Here is a 16,816-nt window from a genome sequence, read left to right as displayed (position 1 = left end):
TTCAGGAAACTTCTTCACAGGTCAAATATCATATCTCAGAGAGATATATTTTTACTGATCCAAACATGTGCCACTACATGTCTGGCCATTAATAACTTTTAGTTATCTCTACAGAAGAACGTTTTTCTGTTAGAGTTTCAATCCTTGTGACTTGTGCAAGGATAATTCCATCAGAACTGTATAAAGGTTCTATGGAAATTCATTTTTGATTTGGTATTCGAGAGCATAGTTATTATCTTAATCACTCTGCTAGATACATAAAGGTTTTTCTCATCTTTTTCTTGATGATAAGAAATTTTTTCTTTTCTTCATCAAAGGATAGAGATTATGCTTTCGTATACCTTGTTTTGTGTAAGTCATCGCAACTTGTGTTACATGTTGGGATGCTTATTGACCTCCCTATGAACCCTTTTCATGAGGCTTATTAACAGTTCCAATATAATTTTAAGACGGTTTTCCTTCTTATGATGGCTTTTACCATACGGAGAAGTGAAATTCATGCTTTTTCTGTTGAATACGACCAATTCCAGTTGGATCTAATGTCTTCTTGACTTTGTTGTGTCAGCCAGGATTCCTTGCTTAATATCAAGTCCTCTATATGGCTTCTACCTTCAAGTTTCCAAGTTTTTCTTAAACTGGTAGTCATGAAGATGAGGATAAACTTCTTTGGGCAATCAGGGCTTTGAAGTTCTATCTCAGCAGTGTTAGTCGGAAGTACATTTGAGGTTCTCAAAAGACACTCTTCTTTTCCCCCAAAAAGGTGGGGGGGATTTGTCTGCGGCTTCTATTTCTCGGGGTAAGACCTCGACTAAGGAAAGTTACTCTTATCCTATCTTAGGATTCATTCCTTTTTAGGATCTGACCGCATGAATTAAGAGCTCTGTCTGTTTTGTGGGCATATATTAATCACACACCACTTTTTGACGTGCTCTAAGCTGTTTACTGGAGGAATCCGACCACCTTTGTCATCTTTTTATCTTCGTTTTCTGAAGTGCCAACAATACAATTTGTATATGTTTGGGCTTGTTGTGGTTTCACTAACGGTAGTGTCTTCTTTACCACATAGACATATTACTCTGTCCTCTGTCCGAGAAGTCATAATTAATACCGTTTTAACGAAGATTACTTGATATCATTAGCTGATAACCCTGTTTATGGGTTCTACTGTGTTGGGAAAATATGTATGAACCTTCCCACCGCAGCTGCAAAATCAGCATACGATAACAGGTCAGTATTTATGACATTAAAACATTATTTTTTTTTAAATAAAATTCATTTTAATTATTAAATACTTACCTGTTATCGGTAAGTCCCACCTCCCACCCCTCTATTCGATTAATATTTTTGTATATATATTGAAAGAATATTGAGGGTTGGTTACCGATTAACCTGGCCTGTATTACGGTATTGAGGTGGCGGATTCCCAGTTAAAATTCAGGATGAGTTATTTCCCCTTGGAAAGTATAAGCATACGATAACAGGTAAGTATTTAATTATTCAAATGAATTTTATTTTAAAAAATTTGTTTTAAAATATATACTTTTCTTTAAATTGATAGATTCTTGATTAACTGTGGTTTTACCGATCCACAAATTAAACATAAACAATCCAGAAAATGACAAAGTCAAAGTCCTCAATGTTTTTCCAAGGTAAGATCCCGCTCGTTTGTACTTGTCATTTTTTGAAAAACCACAAACTTTCATGCAAACAAATAGGCCGTGCTTTGTGAAAAGAGGGGTTAAATGCATTTGCCTAAAGTGTCATCCCAGATTAGCCTGTGCAGTTTGCACAGGCTAATTGGTGACGATACTTTCTGCATTGATGATATTTTCTGTTTTTAAAAAAAGGCTTAAATGATGCTTATGATGTAAAGAATTCCATTTCAGATCAATGCACTGTTAGACTCTAGCAATGTGCCTCAGGAGTTGAAGTATTACCTGCCACTGTTCTGTGAAGTCCTCTTCGAAAGTCCACTTGAACGAGAGGGGGGTATGGAAACAATCACATTTAAAATAATAGTGCCACATTCTGGGTAATCGTGGCTTAAAGCATGCACATACAGTGTCGTCCCAGATTAGCCAGTGCAGTCTGTGCAGGCTAATCAGGGTCAATATATATTTCCATATAAGCGGAAAGTGTTGTCCCTAATAAGCCTGCACACATGCACATTAAGCTCAGTTTTGATCTTTTGATATACACATGTATAACACATATCTTCTTGTTCTAGTTACATTTTTGTTTTATATACTTTCTGAGGATATTGATATTTGTTTAAATCGAATGTGACGTTGAGCGATTTGGTGGGTATTACGTGTCTTGAATCTGCCCACGACATAATAATAAGTGAAGGTCATAATATGATGATACCTATATCCATGTTTACATGTGTGTATGCCTTGGTTTTTTGTGTGTGTGTGTTCTGCTTATAATATATGTTTAATTATTTGATGTAATTATGGGGTTTTGATAATACATTGGCGCAACCTATAATTGTGTCTTGTTCTGTGAAAGCTGGTCATAATGCATGTGCTTAAAGTGTAGTCCCTGATTAGCCTGTGCAGTCCGCACAGGCTAATCAGGGACGACACTTTCCGCCTAAACTTGATTTTCGGTAAGTAGGGACTTCCTTGAAACTAAAAATACCATAAAAGCGGAAAGTGTCGTCCCTGACAGGCTAATCTGGGACGACACTAATCGCCCATGAATTAAGCCCAGTTTTCTCAGAACAAGACACTTCTAATTTGCACAAGGAATAATCATATGTGTCCAATATTTTAGAGACTAATACTCACAGAATTTCTGGCGAACACCACCCAGCAATTCCGTTAAGTGAACACAGTACCATACATATGTTATCACGAGAAAGGTCGTTGGGGCATGACGTGACCCAGGGGGAAAATGTTGATTTCCAGTTGGTCAAATCAAAACGCACTGAGAGATATTGTGTGCGAGGACTTAGTCGTAAGGTAAACCTAGAGGTATTGACCCAAGTCTTAAGGAAAAAAGGACTCTTGGTAAAATATATTGAATCGTTCCCAGTTAGGGCCAATCCAGAGAAGGCACTGGTTAAAATATGTTTAGTAAATGATGAAAATTCACATCGCATCATGGAGGATGATTTCTGGCCGAGTTATGTTACATGTGAACGTTGGCGCTCGCGAGAAGAGATTAGGGGTGGCCTCTCAAAGAACAGAAAGTTGAGCCGCCATGGGTATGTGCCGCGTGTTCAGCCCATGCAACGGCGACCAACGTCTGGTCAAGGGTGTGTGCATCGACGTGACAATGTCCCTCCAAGATGTGACAGTAGGCGACGTCATTACACGGATAATTGCTCGGGTAATAAACATGTACAGGTTTGAAAATATTGTCCAGAACAGTTAATATTTGGTGATGGTTTAAACGCATTAATTCATTGCATAGTATGCCTATACAAATACATACACTGACAGAGTGCATGAACTTGAAAGCAAGAACTTATTGTTAAAAGTTCAGCTTGCTAGATTTTAAAGCATAAACAAAATATATAACCATAAAAACTGAGACAAATTATACTACAGTTTGTTAAAATTTGAAATGATGGTAGAGTGATAAATGGTTGTGCACAAGAACTGGTTGTGCACTACAGTTGGTTGGAAACTAGAGCTGGTTGTGTACTAGAGCTGGTTGTGTACTAGAGCTGGTTGTGTACTAGAGCAGGTTGTACACTAGAGCTGGTTGTACACACGAGCTGGTTGTGTACAAGAGCTGCTTGTGTACAAGAGCTGCTTGTGTACAAGAGCTCGTTTTAGAGCTGGTTGTACACTAGAGCTGGTTGTGTACTAGAGCTGGTTGTACACTAGAGCTGGTTGTACACAAAAGCTGGTTGTACACTAGAGCTGGTTGTACACTAGAGCTGATTGTACACTAGAGCTGGTTTTGTACTAGAGCTGGTTGTACACTAGAGCTGGTTGTACACAAGAGCTGGTTGTACACTAGAGCTGGTTGTGCACTAGAGCTGGTTGTGCACTAGAGCTGGTTGTACACAAGAGCTGGTTGTACACAAGAGCTGGTTGTACACTAGAGCTAGCTGTGCACTAGAGCTAGTTGTGTACTTGAGCTGATTGTACACTAGAGCTGGTTGTGTGTTAGAGTTAATTGTACACTTGAGCTGGTTGTGTACTAGAGCTGGTTGTGCACTAGAGCTGGTTGTGTACTTGATCTGGTTGTGCACTATTTTGGTGAAAGGTGTTGAGACTGAGAAGATGATAATGATGTGACTCTTAATTTGAAAAGGTATAGAGCAGAGATTAATTATGCCCCCCTTCGAAGAAGAGGGGGTATATTGCTTTGCTCATGTCGGTCTGTCGGTCGGTCGGTCTGTCAGTCGGTCCGTCCACCAGGTGGTTGTCAGACGATAACTCAAGAGCGCTTGGGCCTAGGATCATGAAACTTCATAGGTACATTGATCATGACTCGCAGATGACCCCTATTGATTTTGAGGTCACTAGGTCAAAGGTCAAGGTCACGGTGACCCGAAATAGTAAAATGGTTTTTGAATGATAACTCAAGAACGCATACGCCTAGGATCATGAAACTTCATGGGTAGATTGATCATGACTTGCAGATGACCCCTATTGATTTTGAGGTCACTAGGTCAAAGGTCAAGGTCACGGTGACCCAAAATAGTAAAATGGTTTCCGGATGATAACTCAAGAATGCATACGCCTAGGATCATGAAACTTCATGGGTAGATTGATCATAACTCGCAGATGACCCCTATTGATTTTGAGGTCACTAGGTCAAAGGCCAAGGTCACGGTGACCCGAAATAGTAAAATGGTTTTTGGATGATAACTCGAGAACACATACGCCTAGGATCATGAAACTTCATAGGTAGATTGATCATGACTTGCAGATGACCCCTATTGATTATGAGATCACAAGGTCAAAGGTCAAGGTCACAGTGACCCGAAATAGTAAAATGATTTTCGGATGATAACTCAAGAACGCTTTTGCCTAGGATCATGACACTTCATAGGTATATTGATCATGACTCGCAGATGACCCCTATTGATTTTCAGGTCACAAGGTCAAAGGTCAAGGTCACAGTGACAAAAATCGTATTCACACAATGGCTGCCACTACAACGGACAGCCCATATGGGGGGCATGCATGTTTTTCAAACAGCCCTTGTTTTGAGTGAATTTAGTGCAGCGGAAAAAGTTGAGTAAATTGATATAAATTTAGTGGAGTGGGAAAAGCTTTTTAAGTTTCAATAAATTTAGTGGAGCTGATTTTTTTATAAATTGGTTAGAATTAAGTTGAGTGGAAAAGTTGATTTAGCTGGGATAAATTTAATTGATCGGAAAACGTTGATTAGGTGTGAATGAATTAAAAGTAGTGGACAATGTTGATTAAGTTGGGAAGAATTAAATTGAGCGGAAAAAGTTTATTGAATTGGGATGAATTTACTGGAAGAGAAAATGTTGATTTTAAAAAAGTTGGTATGAGTTGAGTGAAGCAGATAAGGGTTATCATGTAAGGATGAATATAGTAGAGTGCAAAATCTTTTATTGAGTTAGTACAAAATGAGTTGATCGGAACAAGTTGGCAACGTTGGGTTGAACATCTAATTGAGTTGGGACACAATGAGTTTATCAGAACAAGTTGGCAACGTTTGGATGAACATTTGATTGAGTTGGGAAATAATTAGTTGAATGGAACACGTTGGCAACGTTGGGATTAATTGAGGGGAGCGGAAAAAGTTTATTTAGTTGGGATGAATTTAGTTGAGCCAACAAAGGTGATTGAGTTTGTATTAATTTAATTAAGCATATAAAGCCAATTGAGTTGGGATCAATTTAGTTGAGTGGAAAACGTTTATTTAATTGGGACAAAGATAGTTGAGCGGAAAAAGTTAATTGAGTTTGGTTGAATTTAGTTTAGGAAAAAAAATGGTTTAAGTTTGGATGAATTTAGTTGAGCAGAAAACATTTATTAAGTTGGGATGAATTTAGTTGATCAGAAACAATTGATCAAGTTGGGATGAATTTAGTGGATGGGAAATAATGATTAAGTTGGGATGAATTTATTTGAGCAGAACAAATTGATTAAGTTGGGAAGAATTTAGTTGAGCAGAGGACATTAATTAAGTCTGCATGAATTTAGTGGATTGGAAAACATTGATTAAGTTGAGATGAATTTAGTGAAGGGGAGAAAGTTGAGAAAATAATAATGAATTTAGTTGAGCTAAAGAAGTAAAGTATGTAATAATAAATTTTGTTGATGGGAAAAAAATATTTAAGTTAGGTCTCTTTATGACAGTGCTGAGATTGTGAAATCTTTGAATACTTTGGAAGTGTTTTTACTTTTTATGCCCCCAGATCGAATGTATTTTTTTTTTGCCCTGTCTGTCTGTTATTGTATATGTGTGTCTGTCCCAAAACTTTAACCTTGCTCATAAAATGAAAACTTTTGGGTCTATGTTCTTTAAACTTCATATGTGCATGCATCTCATTGAGATCTACAATCAAACATGGTTTGAGGTCACTAGGTCAAAGGTCAAGGTCACTATGACCTTTACATTCAAAATATAACCTTTGTTTCTAAAATAGCTGCCGTGCTGCTTCAAAGCGCAGTAGGGGGCATTGTGTTTCACAAACACAGCTCTTGTGAGTAAATGTATGTGCAACTCAAAAGACTGCAATTGGGCGGATCAGACATTATTGAGTTGCCAAACAGCATGGATGTAGTTCAGGAGAGGTACAATTATGAGACAGAATTTAGTAGAGTAGCTTTACTGTGGAAATTTGCTGAATAACTAGCATTGAACAAAATAGTGGTTAGCACTTTCTGTTTGCCACTAAAACAATGAAGGGCTAACACTTTACTATTGTACTAAATAGGTCCGTGAAAATTCCACTGCAGTTTGTTAAAAAATTGTGTTATACTTTGAAATTGTTTAGGAGGTAGTATGAAGCGCTGTTTGTAAGTGAGAAAGAGATGGTCAAGGTCACTGTGTCATTGAGTGTTAATTTGGTTTCCGTTCGATATGTCATCAAACGATTGAATGATGGCCCTGTTTGGGGGCATCTGTCTCCAGACAGTTGAGCTCTTGTTTAAATGTGTATTGTTCTGAGAAAACTGGGCTTAATTCATGTGGGTAAAGTGTCGTTCCATATTAGCCTGTGCAGTCCGCACAGGCTAATCAGGGACGACACTTTCCGCTTTCATGGTATTTTTAGTTTCAAGGAAGTCCCTCCTTACCGAAAATCAAGTTTAGGCGGAAAGTGTCGTCCCAGATTAGCCTGTGCAGACTGGGCAGGCTAATCTGGGACAACACTTTACGCACATGCATTATGACCAGCTTTCACAGAACAAGACACAAATTTAATTCTTGAGCTGATTCTATTGATGGAATATGCAGTGAATAAAATTCAAAGCTCTTGCTTTCATTTGTGTAGAATTATTGCCCTGTGTTTAATTACATTTAAATTTTGAAGCGGGGATATCTTGCAAACTCTACAGGACATTACTTGACATTTCATATGTTCTGGTAGTCAAAACTCAATGATAGAAAGTGCAGAACTGAAGAGCCATAACTCCTTCTTTCATTATTGGTCAGTTATTTACCTTTTAATTTTTTTCTATTTATTGCATGTCTTTACTATAATATGAGGCACAACTATATACAAGCCTCAATCTGGGAAAACAGGGCTTAATTCTTATAGGTAAAATGTTGCCCAGGGGTGGTATTCAAGAAACATCTTAAGTCATTTCTTAAATATTTTCACTGAAGTTAAAAATTACAATGTTTTGTATTTCTTTACTCAATACAGACATGCATGTTTGTTTAGTATTCCTCAAGTAACATTGACATAATGATGTTATTTTGATGTAATTTTCGATGCCTTACTATTGCAGTATGAAATGAAACACTTATGAAAAATTCCCAATTTAAGGATAAAAATAAAATTTAACTTAAGATGCTTCTGGAATACCACCCCTGTATTAGCCTGTGAAGTCCGCACATTCTAATCTGGGACGACATTTTCTGCTTAGACTGGAATTTTGTAAAGGAAAGCATTGTTTTAAACAAAAAAATTGAGTAAAGGGGACAGTGTTGTCCCTGCTTGCCTGTGTACGAATTGTTTGGCCACTTATTCTTAAAATTGAACTGCCTCTGATGTTTGTCAAAGGAGAATGAATGGGGGGGGGGGGGCGGGTATTGCAGGCACACATTGAACTGCCTCTGATGTTTGTCAAAGGAGAATGAATGGGGGGGGGGGATATTGCAGGCACACATTGAACTGCCTCTGATGTTTGTCAAAGGAGAATGAATGGGGGGGGTATTGCAGGCACACAAGTGACATTTCTAGTTTCAACAAACCACCTACAAGAGGCCTTTGTTTGACCTTTTCAGACCACTAGTACCTCACTACAATTGCAAATTCTGGGAATTGGTGAATCTTTATTCACACATTGGGAATTGTGTATTTCACAAAAATAATGTTAACATAAAATAATATTATCTTAGTTCTAAAAGTTGGGACGAAATAGTCATATTTGGATTTGGGAAAGGGTAAGATATTTTGGCCCGGTCTTTTTTTTTTTAATGCCAAAATCCCCATATTTAAGTTTCTTCATAATTGTGACAGGTGAAATACACTGCACGATTCCATATCATCCAGCATAAATATCAAATGGCTATATGCAAACAGCATTAAACCTGAACAGCCTGCAAGTAACTGGCAGTGTATTCAGGTTTTATGCTGTTTGCTGCTCATCGAATCTTAGGGTTTAAAATGAAGCCTTTAAAATTTCAATCTATTAAGAAAAGGCTTTTTATGTCCCCCACCACGATAGTGAGGGACATATTGTTTTTGCCCTGTCTGTTGGTTTGTGTGTTTGTTTGTTTGTTGCCCCAACTTTAACATTTGCAATAACTTTTGCAATATTCAAGATAGCAACTTGATATTTGGCATGCTTGTGTATCTCATGGAGCTGCACATTTTGAGTGGTGAAATGTCAAGGTCATCCTTCAAGGTCAAAGGTCAATTATATAGCTTCAAAGCGGGCAAAAGGGGACAGTGTTTTTGACAAACACAAATCTTGTATTAATTTGATTTTCTTATAAACTTCAAACAGTTCAGGTTGTGTGCCTGAGGAGTGAATAGATGTCACAGTTCTCTCTCCTGGTTTCAGTGATTGTTCCTCACGAGGATGTAATCTCACAACTGGAAGATGATGTACAGAAGACCGAGATCAGTCTGGGAGTGAAGGGCTCCTCATTTAGTTGTGGAAACTTCCCTCAGGTGGTTCATATCAAGATACAGGTGAGAGTATAGTCTGGGAGTGAAGGGCTCTTCATTTAGTTGTGAAACTTCCCTCAGGTGGTTCATATCAAGATACAGGTGAGAGTATAGTCTGGGAGTGAAGGGCTCTTCATTAAGTTGTGGAAACTTCCCTCAGGTCGTTCATATCAAGATACAGGTGAGAGTATAGTCTGGGAGTGAAGGGCTCCTCATTTAGTTGTGGAAACTTCCCTCAGGTGGTTCATATCAAGATACAGGTGAGAGTATAGTCTGGGAGTGAAGGGCTCTTCATTTAGTTATGGAAACTTCCCTCAGGTGGTTCATATCAAGATACAGGTGAGAGTAAAGTCTGGGAGTGAAGGGCTCTTCATTTAGTTGTGGAAACTTCCCTCAGGTCGTTCATATCAAGATACAGGTGAGAGTAAAGTCTGGGAGTGAAGGGCTCTTCATTTAGTTGTGGAAACTTCCCTCAGGTCGTTCATATCAAGATACAGGTGAGAGTATAGTCTGGGAGTGAAGGGCTCTTCATTTAGTTGTGAAACTTCCCTCAGGTGGTTCATATCAAGATACAGGTGAGAGTAAAGTCTGGGAGTGAAGGGCTCTTCATTAAGTTGTGGAAACTTCGCTCAGGTGGTTCATATCAAGATACAGGTGAGAGTATAGTCTGGGAGTGAAGGGCTCTTCATTTAGTTGTGGAAACTTCCCTCAGGTGGTTCATATCAAGATACAGGTGAGAGTATAGTCTGGGAGTGAAGGGCTCTTCATTTAGTTGTGGAAACTTCCCTCAGGTCGTTCATATCAAGATACAGGTGAGAGTATAGTCTGGGAGTGAAGGGCTCTTCATTTAGTTGTGGAAACTTCCCTCAGGTCATTCATATCAAGATACAGGTGAGAGTATAGTCTGGGAGTGAAGGGCTCTTCATTAAGTTGTGGAAACTTCGCTCAGGTCGTTCATATCAAGATACAGGTGAGAGTATAGTCTGGGAGTGAAGGGCTCTTCATTAAGTTGTGGAAACTTCCCTCAGGTCGTTCATATCAAGATACAGGTGAGAGTATAGTCTGGGAGTGAAGGGCTCTTCATTAAGTTGTGGAAACTTCGCTCAGGTGGTTCATATCAAGATACAGGTGAGAGTAAAGTCTGGGAGTGAAGGGCTCTTCATTTAGTTGTGGAAACTTCCCTCAGGTCATTCATATCAAGATACAGGTTGGTAAAGAATTGTTAAGCTTTTATGCGCCCGATAGGATGGCATTTTGTAGATGGACTTTGCAGCCGTCAGTTTGTCTGTTATTTGTATGGCTCCCTTCGAAGAAGAGGGGGTATATTGTTTGGCTGGTTGTTGGTCGGTCTGTCATGTTTCAACGTGTGTTTTTTCCCCAGGTAGGTAAGGAGAAGTATGAGCATGGTGTCACATGGCTATGTTAGATCCTCTATCAGACCAAGTTCCCCGGGCTCTGAGAAAACCTTGATGAATGCGTGTGTGTAAAGTGTTGTCGCAGGTTAGTCTGCACAGACTGATAAATGACAACACTTTCAGCTGACAACACTTTCAGCTGACAACACTTTCAGCTGACAACACTTTCAGCTGATAACACTTTCAGCTGACAACACTTTCAGCTGATAACACTTTCAGCTGACAACACTTTCAGCTGACAACACTTTTAGCTGACAACACTTTCAGCTTTTATGGATTTTTGTTCCTTTAAACCAAATTAACATTCTAGACAGACAATGTCATCCCAGATAAGCTGGTTTTCCCTGAGCTCAGCTTGAGTGTAGAAATTTCTTTTTTTGTGCCTTACCCACACTATGTAACATCCTGATAAACTGATGTGTGTTTTAACCTAAATGATACAGAAAAAATGAATCTCTTAACAAGGCTATCCTGTTTCAGGTGGGGAAGGAGAAGTATGAACGGGGTGTCACATGGCTACGTGAGATACTCTACCAGACCAAGTTCCCCGCCGACCGCCTCAGGACGGTTGCCAAGAGACTGAGCAGCGCCATCTCACAGTACAAGAGGAAGGGGAATAGTGTGATGAACGCTCTCATCAGGAACATTGTTTTCTCAGAAGGTAGGGAACTTTGTAACTATTATATCTTCTAAGGGGTTGGAAACTTTGTTACTGTGATATCTTCCAAAGGGGTAGGGAACTTTGTTCCTGTTGTCTTCTTAGACGGATGGGAACTCTGTTACTGTTATCTCTATCTCTTCTCAGAGGGAAGGGAACTTTGCTAATTTGATATGACTGGTGCCGGGGGGAAATGGATATTAATGCATGTGCATTAAGTGCCGTCCCAGAGTCTTTGTAGTCTGCGCAGGCTAATCAGGGGCAACACTTTCAATCTAGACTGAATTTTTGTTTGCAAGAGACTTCCATTAAATGAAGAATTCCATAAAAGCATACAAATGAAGAATTCCATAAAAGCATACAAATGAAGAATTCCATAAAAGCATAAAGTGTCGTCCTGGACAAGCGGGTGCAGACTGAACAGGCTTATTTGGGAAAACACTTTGCACATATGCTTTAAGCCCTATTTTCCCAGAGTAAGGCCTTGGAATAGGCAACTGTAGTGTAATGATGTCTTGAGGCAGATAGGCAACTGTAGTGTGATGATGTCTTGAGGCAGATAGGCAACTGTAGTGTGATGATGTCTTGAGGCAGATAGGCCACTGTAGTGTGATGATGTCTTGAGGCAGATAGGCAACTGTAGTGTCATGATGTCTTGAGGCAGATAGGCAACTGTAGTGTCATGATGTCTTGAGGCAGATAGGCAACTGTAGTGTGATGATGTCTTGAGGCAGATAGGCAACTGTAGTGTCATGATGTCTTGAGGCAGATAGGCAACTGTAGTGTCATGATGTCTTGAGGCAAATAGGCCACTGTAGTGTGATGATGTCTTGAGGCAGATAGGCCACTGTAGTGTCATGATGTCTTGAGGCAGATAGGCCACTGTAGTGTCATGATGTCTTGAGGCAGATAGGCCACTGTAGTGTCATGATGTCTTGAGGCAGATAGGCCACTGTAGTGTCATGATGTCTTGAGGCAGATAGGCCATCAGCAGTGGACATGATCTAGGTCTATCTTAGACATCAAGTACCGGTTTTTGCCTGGCATCCAACTTGAGAGTGTCTCTGTAAGCCAATGGCTTCCAATATATAACCAAGCTAAACTGAATGGATCAGAATGCATTTTGGCCATGCTCTGTGAAAAGGTGGTTTAATGCATGTCCGTAATAAGCTGTCCCAGATTAGCCAGTGCAGTCCACACAGGCTAATCAGTTATGGCACTGTCCACTTTTATGATATTTTAATATATCAAGAAAGTTTCTTCTTCGCAATAAAGTTGTTGCATAGAGTGTGGTCCCAGATTAGCCTGTGCAGTGCGGAAAGTGTCGCCCCTGATTAGCCTGTGCAGTGGCAAAAGTGTCCCCCTGATTAGCCTGTGCAGTGCGGAAAGTGTCGACCCTGATTAGCCTGTGCATTGCGGAAAGTGTTGTCCCTGATTAGCCTGTGCAGTGCCGAAAGTGTCGACCCTGATTAGCCTGTGCAGTGCGGAAAGTGTCGTCCCTGATTAGCCTGTGCAGTGCGGAAAGTGTTGTCCCTGATAAGCCTATGCAGTGCGGGAAGTGTCGTCCCTGATTAGCTTGTGCAGTGGGGAAAGTGTCGTCCCTGATTAGCCTGTGCAGTGCAGAAAGTGTCATCCCTGATTAGCCTGTGCAGTGCCGAAAGTGTCGTCCCTGATTAGCCTGTGCAGTGCGGAAAGTGTCGTCCCTGATTAGCCTATGCAGTGCGGCAAGTGTCGCCCTGATTAGCCTGTGTTGTGCCGAAAGTGTTGTCCCTGATTAGCCTGTGCAGTGTGGAAAGTGTCGTCCCTGATTAGCCTGTGCAGTGCGGAAAGTGTCGTCCCTGATTAGCCTGTGTAGTGCGGAAAGTGTTGTCCCTGATTAGCCTGTGCAGTGCCAAAGTGTCATCCCTGATTAGCCTGTGCAGTGCGGAAAGTGTGAAAATCAAGCTAAATGCATGTGCATAAAGTGGCATCCACAATTAGCCTGTACAATCCCCATAGGCTTATCAAGGATGACACTTGCTGTTTATAATGTAAATATTTGTTTATTGAAAGTCTCTTCTAAACAAAAATCCAGTCCAGACATAAAGTGTTGTCCTACATAAGCCTGTGTGGACTGCACAGGCTAATTGTGAATAACACTCTACACACATGCATTAAGACCAGTTTTCCCAGAGCATGCCGCATAAGATATTTGGATGGGTTGTTGCTTGCAGACTGCAACCATAGTGTGAGAATTTGGGTTTCAATAGTTTGAACACACCCTGTTCATATTTATTATTTCCACTGAATGGTTACGGTGTTGTACTATATGATTGCTCATATGAGTTGGATGGGTTGTTGCTTGCAGACTGCAACCATAGTGTGAGAATTTGGGTTTCAATAGTTTGAACACACCCTGTTCATATTTATTATTTCCACTGAATGGTTACGGTGTTGTACTATATGATTGCTCATATGAGTTAGATGGTTTTTTGCTTGCAGACTGCAACCACTATGTGAGCAGCATGCTGAGACAGGCCAGGTTCCTGGAACAGCTGCTAATAAGACTGGACTCAGAGCCAAAACAGGTATCACACAAATTAGATCAATATGTAAAACAGGTACCACACAAACTAGGTCAACATGTTAAATCGTGAGAAAAACACATTTGTTACCACTCTTATAAAAGTCAAATTCATGACTCAATCTTCGTGAAAATGGGTCAGGATGTTTATCTTGACAATATCTAGACTGAGTTTGAATCTTGATTTCTGGCGCTGAAAAACTTGGTCACCAGGTCAAATATTTAAAACAAATCTATGTACGATGGTAGAAGCCGCGCTCATTACGCCATCTTGATGAAACCTTGTCAGAATGTCAATCTTGAATATTTCAAGGTTGAGTTCGAGTCTTCGTCTCCTGATTTGAAAAACTAGATCACCAGGTAAATTCATTAAGAGAACTAGTTATCTTAATTAAACCTTCAAGAATGTTTTTGTTTTTATGGTGACAATTTCAAGGCAAAGTTAAAATCTGGGTATTTCCTAAGACCTGGTCAACAGATGAGCACTCTTAAATAAACCTTGTTGCCACTCTAGAAGCTGCATCAATGAAGAAAATAGTCTGAATGTTAATCTTGAATATATCGGGGTGTATTGAGTTAAAAACTTGGTAACCAGGTCAAGTATTCTATCTCTAAAATTGAAGAGCATAAATAAAACCATTAAATCTAACTCACTGCTGTTCATGTCACTAAAATTGAGGAGCATAAATATGACCATTATCTCTATCTCACTGATGTTCCTATCTCTAAGATTGAAGACCATTATCTCTATCTCACTGCTGTTCCTATCTCTAAGATTGAAGACCATTATCTCTATCTCACTGCTGTTCCTATCTCTAAGATTGGAGACCATTATCTCTATTTTACCACTGTTCCTATCTCTTAGATTGAAGACCATTATCTCTTTCTCACTGCTGTTCCTACCTCTAAGATTGAATACCATTATCTCTATCCCACTGATGTTCCTATCTCTAAGATTAAAGACCATTTTCTCTACCTCATTAGCGCTCCTATCTCAAACATATAAAATATGACTATTATCTCTACCTCACTGCTGTTCATATCTCCAAGATTGAAGAGCATCTGGAGCAGTTGCGGGCCCTGATTACTTCCCCTGACAATCTCACTGTCCACTTGTCAGTGAATGTTAAAGAGCTGGCCAAGGTTGTCTCCAATCCAGAGAGGGTGTGGGCCACTGTGGTACCCCCTGGTAGAGACGGCAGGGAATCTAGCAGGTAGGTACTTGTAGATGAAAGAGTTGTTAAGTGGAGCTTTGGTAAAGTTGGGCTAAATGCATGTGCATAAAGTGCTATCTCAGATTAGCCTGTTCAGTCTGCATAGGTTATTCAGTGATAAAACTTTACGATTTATGGATTTATGTGTGTAAAGTTAGTCTTTTTTTATCAAAATTTCAATATAGACAGAAAGTGTAGTCCCAGATAAGCCTGTGCCTTTGCAGTCTTATCCGGAACATAACTATATATAAGTGCCCTGGGAAAGAACCCTTGCTTTGGTTGGAATGGATAACTTGTATAATAATAAATATAAGCTCTTAGTTTCTTAGTTGGAATTCCGACCATTTTTGCAATTTTCTGTTTACGTTTCTTCTATGGGCAAACAAAGTGTGATTTTTTCAATGTTTTTCTTTTATCATTAGCTTGGCTGTTTTTGGAGGAAACCCGAGGTATTGTCATAGCCAGCTTGTCGTGTCGTCCGCCGGCGTCGTGCTAAAACTATGACATTTTGCTCTAAAATCAATGTGCTTCCACCTACAACTTGCACCATTATGAGTTCTACATGCCACACCCATTTTTGGGTCACTAGGTCAAAAGTCAAGGTGACTGTGACCTCTCAAAAATAAAAAATAAAAATTCTGACAAGCTTTCATTCATTAAAAAATGCACCCGCAGCCGAGCGCTGGCACCCGTTGTGCGATGCTCTTGTTGTTTAATTAGTGTTGCAATTCTATGAGGTTAAATTTAATTTACACTTATATGTATCATAAATTTTACTGGGCCAAGTGTTAGGTTGAGCGCTCTAAAACCGGTTTGCATTGACCGTTTCAAGGCGTTGACCCCAGGTTTATTCTACTATGTGTGTATGTTGTTTCGTATTGTGCTGTACTGTTTTGGCCATTGGTCACTAGCCATAAATAAAGGACCATAAACGTATGTATTATAGAAATGCAATACTGCTGGAGCATCTGGGGTTCCACTTATTTATATTTCAGCATTAAGATGCGGCCACCCTTTGACTATGTGGTACCGATATCGGAATGCAAGACGCCCTCAGTCATAGCAGGGTTGGGGTCAGTCGAGTCTGCCTACCTCATACAGGTGAAATAATGAGTTTTCTGACATCTTCTTCACACTTGTCTTTAAACAAGATTTTTATTTTACTTTAGCTGTTGTAGTAACATTTTGTCAGTAATAAATGCTTTAGACATTTTTTGTTTCTGTGAACAATATTTAGACTTTCCTGTTGGGTCTTATTTAGGGGCATATTATCACTGATATATAAACAAATGATAAATCACTTCAAACCAATCATGAGAACTAATTTTGGTTACCTTAACATTCATAGATACACACACACACAATACCTGTTGCTGGGAGTCTCTTTAATTATTGTCAAAACAAGATTTAATTTTTATTCTTTTGCAATAAATAGTACATTAATTGTATGGACACATCCCCGGGCACGACATAATGCAGGAAAAGACACATAAGCATTGTGACACTCGCACTGACCCATGTCTTTGTGCAGGGAGACATATTTGAAAATTCAAAAAAGTAATGCGAATTTATTTGTATTTGTCTTAAGTAAAAACTACATTTGAGCTCAATATGGGGAAACGGGCATTAATACAATGTGTGTTCAGTGTAATCCCAGATTAGCCTGTGCAATCCATA

The 16,816-nt window shown here is 39.6% G+C and overlaps 1 protein-coding gene across 21 annotated transcripts in view; it reads left to right on the top strand.

Moving 5' to 3' along the window:
- Positions 1-16,816, top strand: part of LOC127839072 (uncharacterized protein C05D11.1-like) — a 63,123-nt gene that overhangs the window by 33,303 nt on the left and 13,004 nt on the right. For 16 of the 21 annotated variants that reach the window (XR_008030141.1, XR_008030139.1, XR_008030135.1 and 13 more), the window contains exons 14-20: positions 1,887-1,989; positions 9,183-9,292; positions 9,450-9,470; positions 11,185-11,365; positions 13,844-13,929; positions 14,976-15,139; positions 16,135-16,240. Coding sequence is in view for 14 of the 21 variants with exons in the window: in XM_052367240.1 (XP_052223200.1) it covers positions 1,887-1,989; positions 9,183-9,292; positions 9,450-9,470; positions 11,185-11,365; positions 13,844-13,929; positions 14,976-15,139; positions 16,135-16,240 (771 nt within the window). In the remaining 7 variants the exon portion in view is untranslated. Of the gene's footprint in view, positions 1-1,886; positions 1,990-9,182; positions 9,293-9,449; positions 9,471-9,686; positions 9,708-9,765; positions 9,787-10,080; positions 10,102-10,238; positions 10,260-10,317; positions 10,339-11,184; positions 11,366-13,843; positions 13,930-14,975; positions 15,140-16,134; positions 16,241-16,816 lie in introns of all 21 variants that reach the window. The other 5 variants (XM_052367244.1, XM_052367245.1, XM_052367243.1 and 2 more) reach the window with 5 other exon arrangements.

This window comes from Dreissena polymorpha, chromosome 7, assembly GCF_020536995.1.
Source record: "Dreissena polymorpha isolate Duluth1 chromosome 7, UMN_Dpol_1.0, whole genome shotgun sequence".
Taxonomy (NCBI): domain Eukaryota; kingdom Metazoa; phylum Mollusca; class Bivalvia; order Myida; family Dreissenidae; genus Dreissena; species Dreissena polymorpha.
This window is presented reverse-complemented; position numbering and strand designations above follow the sequence as displayed.